General features: G+C 52.2%; 1 protein-coding gene across 1 annotated transcript; it reads right to left on the bottom strand.

The window, feature by feature from the left end:
• Positions 1-6,947: 6,947 nt before the first annotated feature.
• On the bottom strand, positions 6,948-10,827 carry GHRL (ghrelin and obestatin prepropeptide). The gene is made up of 4 exons (XM_040246770.1): positions 10,720-10,827; positions 10,409-10,522; positions 7,451-7,559; positions 6,948-6,967 (listed from the first exon to the last, which is right to left on the bottom strand). Exons 1-4 carry the CDS (start codon positions 10,825-10,827, stop codon positions 6,948-6,950), a joined length of 351 nt encoding a protein of 116 aa, XP_040102704.1.
• Positions 10,828-11,611: the final 784 nt, after the last annotated feature.

The following is an 11,611-nucleotide window of genomic DNA, read 5'->3' as shown; positions in this document are numbered from 1 at the left end:
CTTGAGCAAGAGGACCTCAGGGAAGGTGCTCCCGCTCACAGGTCCCCCAGGACTGCAGCCCACCCGGGCCTGCGCGCCATGATGAAGAGTGGCGCTCCAGGGGAGGTCTCTGCGCCCCTGCAGGCTTCCCACAGAGTGAAGCACACGAGGCCGCACACTTGTGTCTCCAGGTTTAGGCTCCTCGTTCCTGTTACACAGTGCAACATGACCTGTGTGGGTGTGAAAGCTACCCACATAGGTTGGCGTCTCTTCTCATCTAGTTCTCGTGTGGCTGACTGGATTGTTTTTGCTATGCTGCCGGAATGCCTCTGTATCTCTGCCCCCTCGCCTTGACCACCCCTTTCTGAAAATAAAGTGATGGACCTCCCATGGCCTCCACGTTTGTGTATCTTTCAGAGTGTTACCCATGGTTTAGCTATTGACTAAAGAATCCAAAGGTCTGGAGGCATTCTTGAGTATGTATGTGCCTTAGCACAGGAAACAAGCATTCCTGGTCCCTTCTTCAAAGTTCTGCCGCTGGACTTTCCTAGTGGTCCAGTGGCTAAGACTCCATGTTCCTGTTGTAGGAGGCCCGGGCTCGATCCTTGGTCTGGGATCTAAGGTCCCACATTCTGCAGAGCAACTAAGCCGACATGCCACAACTCCTGAGCCCATGTGCTGGAACTGCTGACCCCGCGTGCTTTGGAGCGTGCTCGCCACGACCGAGGAGAGTCTGAGCAGTGCAGCAAAAGATTCTGCTTGACGTGATGAAGATACCATGCGTTGCAACAAAGACCCAGTGCAGCCAAGTAAATAAATTTTGTTTTAAAAAGAAAGTTCTGCTGCCTTTGAGCATTAACTCTCAATTTACTGCCTGGGAACACCCAGATATACTTGTACTTCTTGGCCATGAAAAATAGACACTTTCTTTGTTCCAGAGCGGTGCAATAGGAAGAAGAAAAATTGAGTGCCCAAGGGTGTCGTCGATGACTCAGTTGTTCTATGGGCTTTGGACTGAGAGCTCTGATGCCTCTGGGCAAACTGACTGCAAGCCGTGAAGCAGAATTTCCTCCCATCTTCCAGTGCTGCCCTAAGGTATCCTTGGACACAAGTGCTCAAGCCAGAAGTGAATCCGCCAGAAGGAAGGCTCTGTTCCAGGAACAGCGAGCACATTTGCAATCTGTGGCGGGCTCCTCTTGGACGCACAGTCGTTGGTTTGTGTATTTCTAGTACGTTCTTCACTCAGTTGCAGCCAAACACACGGCAGCTGCATCCACCTGACCCAGAGACAGCCTCTTTGTCTCTGGAAATCTGTTCTCGGCCTTTCTGAGGTCTCACATCCTTCTCTCTGTGTTAAGTTTGGGACCAGCAGTAATCAAGCTCTACTGCAAGCAGTTAGTAATGCAAGCATTTTCATCTTTGTTTTGTTTTCAGTTAATTTATTTTTTACTTGAAGGAGAATTGCGTTACAGAATTTTGTTGTTTTCTGTCAAACCTCAACGTGGATGAGCCATAGGTAAACATATATCCCCTCCCTTTTGAACCTCCCATCTCTCTCCCCATCCCAGCCCTCTAGGCTGATACAGAGCTCCTTGTTTGAGTTTCCGGAGCCATACGGCAACTTCCCGTTGGCTGTCTATTTTAGATATGGTGATGTAAGTTTCCATGTTACTCTTTCCATATATCTCACCCTCTCCTCCCCTCTCCCCATGTCCATAAGTCTGTTCTCCACGTCTGTTTCTCCATTGCTGCCCTGTAAATAAATTCTTCAGTACCATTTTTCTAGATTCCATATATAGGCGTTGAATACAATATTTATCTTTTTCTTTCTGACTTACCTCACTCTGTATAATAGGCCCTAGGTTCATCCACCTCATTAGAACTGACTCAAATGTGTTCCTTTTCATGGCCGAGTAATATTGCACTGTGTGAATGTACCACAACTTGCTATATCCATTCGTCATTGGACATCTAGGTGGCTTCCATGTTCTAGCTGTTGTAAAGAGTGCTGCAGTGAGCAGTGGGATACATGTGTCTTTTTCAATTTTGGTTTCCTCAGGGTATACGCCTGGGAGTGGGATTGCTGGGTCATATGGTGGTTTTATTCCTAGTTTTTTGAGGAATATCTATACCGTCTTCCATAGTGGCTGTATCAATTTACATTCCCACCAACAGTGCAAGAGAGTTCCCTTTTCTCCACACCCTCTCCAGCATTTATTGTTTGTAGACTTTTTGATGATGGCCATTTGGACCAGAATAAGGTGATATCTCATTGTAGTTTTGATTTGCGTTTCTCATATTGAGCAATGTTGAGCATCTTTTCATGTGTTTGTTAGCCATCTGTATGTCGTCTTTGGAGAAATGTCTGTTTAGGTCTTTTTCCCACTTTTTGAGTGGGTTGTTTTTCTGGTATTGAGTTGTATGAGCTGCTTGTAGATTTCAGAAAGTAATCCTTTGTCAGTTGATTCATTTGCTATTATTTTCTCCAGACAACATTCTGAGGGTAGTAGTTTCAGCTTACTTAGTGTTTCCTTTGCTGTGCAGAAGCTTTTAAGTTTAGTCAGGTTCTACTTGTTTACTTCTGTTTCTATTTCTGTTTCTCTAGGAGGATCTTGCTTTGATTTATGTCACCGAGTGTTCTGCCTATGTTTTCCTCTAAGAGTTTTACAGTTTCTGGTCTTACATTTAGGTGTTTAGTCCATTTTGAGTTTATCTTTCTGTATAGTGTTAGGAAGTGTCCAAATTTCATTCTTTTACGTGTAGCTGTCCAATTTTCCCAGTTTCCCATTTATTGAAAAGGGTGTCTTTGCCCTACTTTATATTCTTGCCTCCTTTGTTAAAAATAAGGTACCTGTAGGTGCATGGGTTTATTTCTGGGCTTTCTGTCTTGTTCCATTGGTCTGTATTTCTGTTTTTGTGCCAGTACCATACTGTCTTGAAGACTAGCTTTGTAGTATAATCTGAAGTCAGGAAGGTTGATTCCTCCAGCTCCATTCTTCTTTCTCGAGACTGCTTTGGCTATTCGGGGTCTTCTGTGTTTCCATATGAATTGTGAAATTTTCTGTTTTAGTTCTGTGAAAAATGCCTTTGGTAATTTGATAGGGATTGCACTGAATCTGTAGATTGCATTTGGTAGTATCGTCATTTTCACAATATTGATTCTTCTTACCCAGGAACATGGAATCTCTCTCCATCTGTTTATGTCATCTTTGATTTATTTCATTAGTGTTTTATAATTTTCTGTATACAATTCTTTTGTCTCCTTATGTAAGTTTATTCCTAGATATTTAATTCTTTTTTGTTGCAATGGTGAATGGGATTGACTCCTTAATTCCTCTTTCTCATTTTTCATTGTTAGTATATAGAAATGCAAGTGATTTCTGTGTATTGATTTTGTATCCTGCAGCTTTGCTAAATTCACTGATTAGCTCTAGTAGTTTTCTGATACCATCTTTAGGGTTTTCTATGTACAGTTTCGTGTCATCTGCAAACAGTGAGAGCTTTACTTTCTCTTTTCCGATCTGGATTCCTTTTATTTCTTTTTCTTCTCTGATTGCTGTAGCTTGGACTTCCAGAACTATGTTGAATAATAGTGGTGAAAATGGACATCCTTGTCTTGTTCCTGATCTTAGGGGGAATGTTTTCATTTTTTCACCATTGAGAATAATGTTTCCTGTGGGCTTATCATATATGGCCTTTACTATGTTGAGGTAGGTTCCTTCTTTGCCCATTTTTTGAAGACATTTAATCATAAATGTTGCTGAATTTTGTCAAAGGCTTTTTCTGCATCTATTGAGATTATCATATGGTTTTTATGTTTCAATTTATTAATATGGTGTATCACATAGATTGATTTGTGTGTATTGAAGAATCCTTGCTTCCCTGGAATATACCCACTTGATCATAGTGTATGAGCTTTTTGATATATTGCTGAATCCTGTTTGCTAAAATTTTGTTGAGGATTTTTGCATCTGTGTTCATCAGTGATATTGGCCTGTAGTTTTCTTTTTTTGTGTTGTCTTTGTCTGGTTTTGGTGTCAGGATGATGGTGGCCTCATAGAATAAATTAGGACGTGTTTCTTCCTCTGCAATTTTTTGAAAGAGTTTTAGAAGGATAGTCATTAGCTCTTCTCTAAATGTTTGATAGAATTCTCCTGTGAAGCCATCTGGTCCTGGGCTTTTGTGTTTGGGGAGATTTTTTATTGCAGCTTCAATTTCAGTGCTTGTAATTGGGTTGTTCATAATTTCTATTTCTCCTTGGTTCAGTCTTGGAAGATTGAACTTTTTAAAGAATCTGTTCATTTCTTCCAGGTTATCCATTTTATTGCCATATAGTTGTTCATAATAGTCTCTTATTAGGCTTATTTAACTTATATGCAGAGTACATCATGAGAAATGCTGGGCTGGAGGAAGCACAAGCTGGAATCAAGATTGCCAGGAGAAATATCAATAACCTCAGATATGCAGATGACACCACCCTTATGGCAGAAAGTGAAGAGGAACTAAAGACCCTCATGATGAAAGTGAAAGAGGAGAGTGGAGGTGGGCATTGCACGTGGGAAGAGCCTGCACAGTTCAGCGTTGTGGGTGGGTCTGGCAGCTGGTGTTCATGTTCAAGTCTGAAGCCCATAGCTTTCCAGCCCACCGTGCTTCCTGGGCCAGTAAGAGTGCCCAGGGTAGAGTGGGTGCTTCTCATCTGTGTGTGTGGGGTGAATGACCTGGGCGAGTGGGAGAGAAGGCTGGTGTGGCCCTTGAGGAAGCAGTAAGGCCTTGTCTCTGAGGAGGGGGCAGTGGGTGACCAGTGTTCCCTGGGGCCTGACACCCGTCCTCCCCTGAGCCCCATCTGGCTGCTTGTCCATCAGGTCAGGAGCAGGTTTCTTGGGCCCTTTGAACATGTTCAGGCCTTGGGTCCTCCTCTGGGTGTTGAGAAGAGGGCGGTGGGCTAGGGTGGCACCCCTGCTCAACTGTAGAGCTGGGATGTGACTCAGCTCAGGCCCGCGTGTTGGTCTTCACATCAGAGCGAGAGGCTGGAGGCTTCAGCTTCCTCCCTGCCTCCCCCAACCCAAGTCGTTCACCTGCTTCCCAGTACCTTAGATTCCTCTTGAGGGGACAAAGCTTTTCAAACTGTGATCACCACTTAGAAGCAGATGCTTTCAGAAGAAAGGGCTCGTTGAGCTAAGTTACTGGGTGGTCAGATCGTCAGTGTGGGGTGCCCCGAGAGATGGAGAAGTATATGTGTTGTCCGTCCGATAGACAGGCCTGGCCCTGACATCAGAGCTGAGGCTTAGAGGGCCGGTGGGGGAGGTAAATGAAAGAGGAGGCAGGACAGCTCTTCCCTATGTGCTCAGTTTTGCTGAGGTCCGCTGGCCAGGCCTGCATTTTCTTGTCACAGGAGAGTCAACACTTGCTCCAAGCCAGGTGGGGGACTGGGCTCTGCTCGTGAATAGGACCCTGTGGCCTCTAAACCACTTTATATGGACCTGGGGGTCTTGTTAGAAAGCAGATCCTTATCTGTCCTAGGGCAGGGGTGGGGCCCCAGACTCTAAGAGGCTTTCTGACCATAGTGATGTTCCTCAGACCACAAGTGGCTCTTCACTGAGGGATGGTGGTATGGGTTCTGGGTGCCCACCAAGCGTGGCTTTGTGCTTTGTCTTGAGTGCCTAGGGGCTTCCCTGGTGGTGCTAGTGGTAAAGAACTCATCTGCCAGTGCAGAAGACGTAAGAGAGGCAGGTTCGATCCCTGGGTCGGGAAGATCCCGTGGAGTCAGGCATGGCAACCTACTCTAGTATTCTTGCCTGGAGAATCCCACGGACAGAGGAGTCTGGTGGGCTACAGGCCGTAGGGTTTCAGTGAGTCAGACAGGAGTGAAGTGACTTAGCATGCACGCATGCCTGATTGCTGGGTGGCCAGAACTTCACTGGAGAAGGTACTTGGCTCCTAGAAGGTACTTGGCTCCTCTGTGACCAAGGTTTCCCCCGAGTGTGACTGTCGCCCTGGCTCCAAAGAGGGGCGTTGTGCACGTTGGTGATGGGTGTGCGCATGTCCAGTGGGTGGCTGGGTGGTGCTCCTCCCCCGTGATTGCCCACCCATCACCACAGTCAACTCACATGTTTGCACCAAAGTGCAAGTGAGTGCTAAGTGACATCCCTTCCAGGAAGACTGGGTCTTCGCTGGAATTAAGTTGTGGCACTTAATGATCAAGGCTCATTCAGCCATGAGCTGGGGTTGCAAGTATGTTTGGACATCAACCTCGTGTCCCAAATCAACGAAGGGACTGAGGCAGGGGTCAGTCTCAGCCACAGGAGGTGGCGTCCGCTGTGCGTTGGGCGAGGAGGAGGGAGGGGTTAGGTCAGCCAGGTCCAGCAGTGGCCCACCTACGTCCAGCCTCAAAGTCAGGCTTTCCCTTCCCCAGCGTCCTGTCTGCCTGCGAATGTCAGTTCAGGGACATTGACTCTGATGGTGTCACCGGAAGGTTCCCTGCTCACACAGCCCTTGCTGGTTGTTAAGAAGAAGCCCCCACTGCAGCTTTGCCCCTGGGAAGCTCTGCTGTTTAAAGGACCTGTGTCGTCGTCTTTTCCTCCATCTTGCCCCTCTTTTCCCCTTCCTGTTCCGCTGTCCCCTCCACCTCTGCTCCTGCAATCCCCCAGCAGCCGTACCTGCTTGTGGGAGCGGATCTGGTTTGGTTTCCTGCGCATTCACACCTCCTTGCTATACGTTCTTCTTCGTCCTTCTCCTCTCTTTCTATTGACTATAGACCAGGAATTGCAGGGGCATGTTGTTTTTCATTGAAATGTGAAAGTTTCGTCTTTGGTGAAATAAACATTTTGAACCTTTGCATCCGTTTAAGCATTTATTCACCTCCTAGGCTAGGACCCCTCAGAGCTGCACGTGGTCTCGGAAGTGTCCCGGAAGCCAGGTGAGAGCTTCTGAGGGTGGGAGAATGGACAGGTGGTTGGTCCCAGGGCCGGTCACTCGTCAGCCAGGGTTTCTGAAATGCAAGAGGTCAAGTCAAAGAGCTGTGTCTGGGACTTCCCTGGCGGTCCACTGGTTAAGACTCCATGCTTCCACTGCAGAGAGCACGGGTTTGACCCCTGGTTGGGGAACTTAAGATCCCCATGCCTTACAGTGCAGCCAAAAAAAGAAAAACCACCAAAAAATCCTCTACTGTGTCCGCTGTCCTTCTGTTGCCGTCCAATTTGGCTTTCCTTCCACAGGGGGACGGAGATGTGTTGTAACGGTGAGAGGAGCGGCCCCAGGGTTGGACCGTGTGACTTCGGCCTGTCCCCTGAAAGCTGGCGCCCTAGACCCAATCCCCCACGGGTACTGAGTGATGACCCTTTGGGAAAGAGGAATTGGAAGCTCTTTCGAGAGGCAGGGTGGGGAATGAAACCTCTGTTTTGTTACTCATAGGCAGGCTCACACGGGGACTCAGGTGAAGCTTGGAATTGAGCTGAGCTGGGCAAAGACTTACCTTCGGCTTCTTCCCAAAGGATGTCCTGAAGAAACTTCCCCAGCGTCTGGCCGTGCTGGAGGGACTGAGCCCCTGACAGCTTGATCCCAATGTTAAAGGGGGCGTTGAACTAGGAGGAGGACCACCCAGGAATTGTCAGAGGTCACCCCCACCCTCCCACCCCTGCCCCCTGCTCACCCACCCAGAAGGGGCCCTGGGTTCTCAGGAGGGGAAGAGGGAAGAGCCTGGGGTCCGACAGGCCCCCTGAGGGGTGGCTTAGCCAGTTCACCGTCCGTCCGGGCCTGATCTTACCACTCCACGATCCTTAGGAGGCTCACCTTGTACCCTCTTTACCTGACTGAGGAGGTTACTGATAAAAGCTGTGGGGTCCCCTAGATCAGGCGTCCCCCCACCTTTCAGCTTTGGAAGATGCCAGACGGAATGGCCAGTGATGGAGTTACAGCTGGCAGCGTGATGTGGGATCAGGGCTTTCCCCGGTGGACACAGCACCGGCCTGGGGGACGGTCTCTGCACCTGCCTCCCTCCCTTCCCAGGAGCTCTTCCTCTCGACTGCACTGGCCCTTCCTTGTTCCGTGTTGGACCAGATAGGATGTTGACCTCTTCCTCGAACGATGCTCTGAGCCAAGGCTGTTCTTTCTGTGCCTCTGTCTCTTCCCTTCTACAGGCGGATGACCCCCACGTCTCCTAGCTTCTCGGCAGCCTATGAGATGACTTGTTGAAGCTCAAAGATTTGGGCAACCAGGAAGGAATTCTATTTGCGGCTGCATCGTTGTTTCTCTCCAGGGGAGCGGAGACCATGTTCGCCTCCACTCATCCAGTTCCTGGCCGTGATAGAGCTCCTGGGTAAGTCCACAAAGGGATCTTGGGGCTGAAAGGGAGCCCTTGGTCCTCCTGCCCTCGGCAGGGGTGCAGCCCTCGCCCTGCTCAGCCCTGGGCGGAGCGCCTTTCCCTCTGCCTCGCATTTCACAGGTAAGCAGGGATGCTCCGAGGTGTTGTTAAAACAATGCATAAAATATGGGTTTCTCTTTTAAAATTTGCCTCCCCCTCTTGCCTCCACCATGAAGGTGGAGCTGTGGAGATGATGTAATTGATTTGGGGGGAACTGAGGCCCCTCCGTTCTCTCCCTTCAGTAAATATTCATTTCCTCTCCAGCCCCATGGCCAATGCGCGTGGTCAGGTGACCCCAGCAGACTCTGGGGCTCCGTGGACACTGAGCTGGGGACCTGCCGGGCTGGTCTGCACCCTGGAGCTGGGCAAGGGGCAGCTGACAGGAGGTGAGGCAGCTGTCGGACGGGAGAGCACGGCTTCGAGGGGCTGGAAATGGCCCCCTGGGCCCCAGTGTCTAACTGGTCCATGGGTGACGGGTGGGATGGGACAGCACTTGGTCTATAAAGCGTTCTGCTCTGAGATTCCATTTTTGGAAAACGTTTGGAGGGAGTGGAGGGGCCTGCGATGCCTGAGGCGGGACTCCAGGACTGGAGGCTTTGGGGTGCACAGCCCACACCGTGCGGCCTGTGTCTCAGGCTTCCCCCACATCTGGTGGGCCCCCCCACCTCTGGACATCACACACTCCTGGTTCCGGCTGGGGCAGGCTGCTGTTGCCTCTATGGAAACTGGAAAGTCCCAGCCAAGACTTCTGCCCCATCTGAGTGGTCCCAGGGCTTCCCTGGCTCCGCTGGGTCTGGCAGTCTCATCAGGAAAGTTCCCTGGTTTTAATCTAAGAATCTGCAGGCCGTCGTCAAGTAGGGACGTGACGGGTGGTGTCTCAGACATGGTGCAGGAGGCGTCTGGCGAGTCAGGGGCTGGGGGCTGGGGATTTGACCTCTGATGGGAGCAGAGGTGGGCAGAGGGGACTTCCTGGGCACTTGCTGTCTCTGCCAGACTGGCTATGGAGACCGAGGGCTTGGGGACGCGAGACCCCCAGACCGTGGGTCCCACCTCGGCACCTGCAGGCGGTGGCCCCTTGGGCCAGCGGGTTCCCCTGGCTGAACCTCTGTTCCTCATCTCTAAACGAGGCCACGGAGACCAGCCGTACTGACCTTACCAGTGGCTGTAGAGATTCAGTGCCAAGCAGGAGGGTAGAAGGGCTTCCCAGGTGGTGCTGGTGGTAAAGAACCCACCTGGCAATGCAGGTGATATAAGAGACCCAGGTTCGATCCCTGGGTCGGGAAGATCCCTGGAGGCAGGCATGGCAACCCACTCCAGCATTCTTTCCTGGACAGTCCCATGGGCAGGGGAGCCCGGTGGGCTACAGTCCATGGGGTCGCACGGAGTCGGACACAACTGAAGCCACTGAGTACGCTCGTGTGCTGGAGGGTGGAGCCGTGGAAAGTGAGGCCGAGGGGGTGCGGCAGCTCGGTGGTGGCCGGGCACCTCGGGGGACACTGGTCACCGGCACGGAGATGCCCATCTCCACCTAAACCCCTGTCGGTCCTTTCCCGGGACGGCGGCCAGCCAGGAAGGTCACGTGGCGGGGGCCCTTAAAACGCCTTCATGCCGTCTCTCCTGGTCCTCCCATTCTCTCCCAACAGTGCCCTTGCCCCGTGCAGTATTCCTGAGCCCAGGCGAGCCTGCCGGGCTCCATCCTGGCCTGCAGGTGGGGTTCACCCATCCAGGGTGCTGCCCTGCCAAGATAGGGTAAGGTCAGGTCCGAGAGGGCCCTGAGCCCATCGGAAGGTCTTCTGCGGGGAGACACCTGCAGCCTGTGAGCAGCTCCTCCTTCCTGAGTGTCTGTGAATACTTGCTGGCGTGCCCCCTCCCCTCTGCTGGGGCTTATCCTGTTGCAGCAAATTTCCTTAGACATTTGCCTGTTGATGGCAAAGACCTAGCAGAGACAGGGGTGTGGAGTCGCTGTTGTCCTGCTGTTTGATAGCCCTTGAGTAGCTGCTAAGTGGGTGTCTGCGGGTGGCCGCCCTCCCCTGCCCTCCCCACCCACCCTCCTACTGCAGAGGGACCCACCCGGATTTCCAGCTCGTCCTCTGCACCTTCCGCCTGACTTCCCACATCCGGGTCAAACTGGCCTTCCAGGGCCCGGGGCTTCAGTCTGCCTGATGGCTTCTTAGGTTCCTTTCTCTGCAGGAAAGAGGAGGTACTCCCCTTAGGCCCTGAATCTCCCCTCTCCTCCGAGAAGCAGGGTGAGGTGTGGACTCACGGTCAGACCCAGAGCCCTCCTTTGGGCTCAGGGAGAAAGCTGAAGCTCAGGGCAAGCCACGCCCAGCTCACACGGCTCAGAGCATTTAGGACGTGGGGCTCCTGGGGTGGCATCTCACCTGCAGTTTCTGATGTTCGGGGCTCAGAAAGCTGGAGCCCGCCATGGCCAAGTCCATCCAGAGCACGCTAAGCAGCAGCAGGCTGCAAATGGTCCGCAGGGTGCGCATGGCTTCCCTGGCTGGAGGCAGATGGACCTAGAGGAGAGAGGGTCTCTGGGCCGGGCAGAGAGATGGTGGCAGGGCTCCGCGCTGGACCCCTGGACCCAGGGTGACTGCTGTCTGGAGCAGCTCTCCCCCAGGAGCGCTGTCTGCCCTCCTCCCCAGGTAGGAGCATGCGGGCTCCTTACCAAGACTGTTCTCTCAGGGGCGGATGCTTGGCAGTGGACTGTCCACATCCTTTGTCCCCAGCCCTGAGAACCTTGCGCCAAGTTTCTGGAGGAGGGGTGAGGAAGGCGAACCGGCCAGGTCCCAGGAGACACGGGGGCACCGGGGCCGCTCCCAAGTCCAGCTGGGAGCAGCCGGGCAGCCCGGGGCCCTGCAACCTTCCCGTGTTCAGAAGGGCCTGCAGGTGTGCGGCCGTTGCTGTGAGTTAGACCCATAAACAGACCCCGTGCATGCGAGCGTCCCCAGAGTGCCTACCTGGGGTTCCGGGCGGAGGTGGCGCCTGGCGGCCATCTGGTCCTTATATAGGGCAGCCTGTGTTTGTCTGAAACCAGCAGCCGTCTCCCAGGGCAGCTTGGCATCCGGGGGCTGAGTGCCATTCCTTGGGAACTAAAAATGCCCACATCACCCACCAGGGAGACGTCACCAGCAGAGGTCAGATGCCCTGAGAGATGGCCGGGTTGGCTGGGTCAGCCCCCGGAGCTACCTGCCCCTCCTGTGCCCGAGTGCCCGCCTCGGCTTGGGCGGGAGGAAGGAGAGTGCGCCCTGGGGCCAGCCTGGCGTTGCTGCT

The sequence above is a fragment of the Oryx dammah genome, unplaced genomic scaffold (genome assembly GCF_014754425.2).
Source record: "Oryx dammah isolate SB20612 unplaced genomic scaffold, SCBI_Odam_1.1 HiC_scaffold_9, whole genome shotgun sequence".
Classification (NCBI taxonomy): domain Eukaryota; kingdom Metazoa; phylum Chordata; class Mammalia; order Artiodactyla; family Bovidae; genus Oryx; species Oryx dammah.
The sequence above is the reverse complement of the archived record's forward strand: the minus strand, read 5'-3'. Positions and strand labels throughout refer to the sequence as shown.

Bases quoted from the DNA above. Each gene is read 5' to 3' on its own strand.
- GHRL (XM_040246770.1), bottom strand. From the start codon at position 10,827: ATGCGCACCCTGCGGACCATTTGCAGCCTGCTGCTGCTTAGCGTGCTC. The intron at 10,523-10,719 runs GTGAGATGCCAC...TCTTTCCTGCAG, and splicing joins CCGAACATCAGAAACTGCAG to AGAAAGGAACCTAAGAAGCC. The intron at 6,968-7,450 runs GTAAGTCTTTGC...CTTGCATTTCAG, and splicing joins CCTTTGGGAAGAAGCCGAAG to AAACCCTGGCTGACGAGTGA.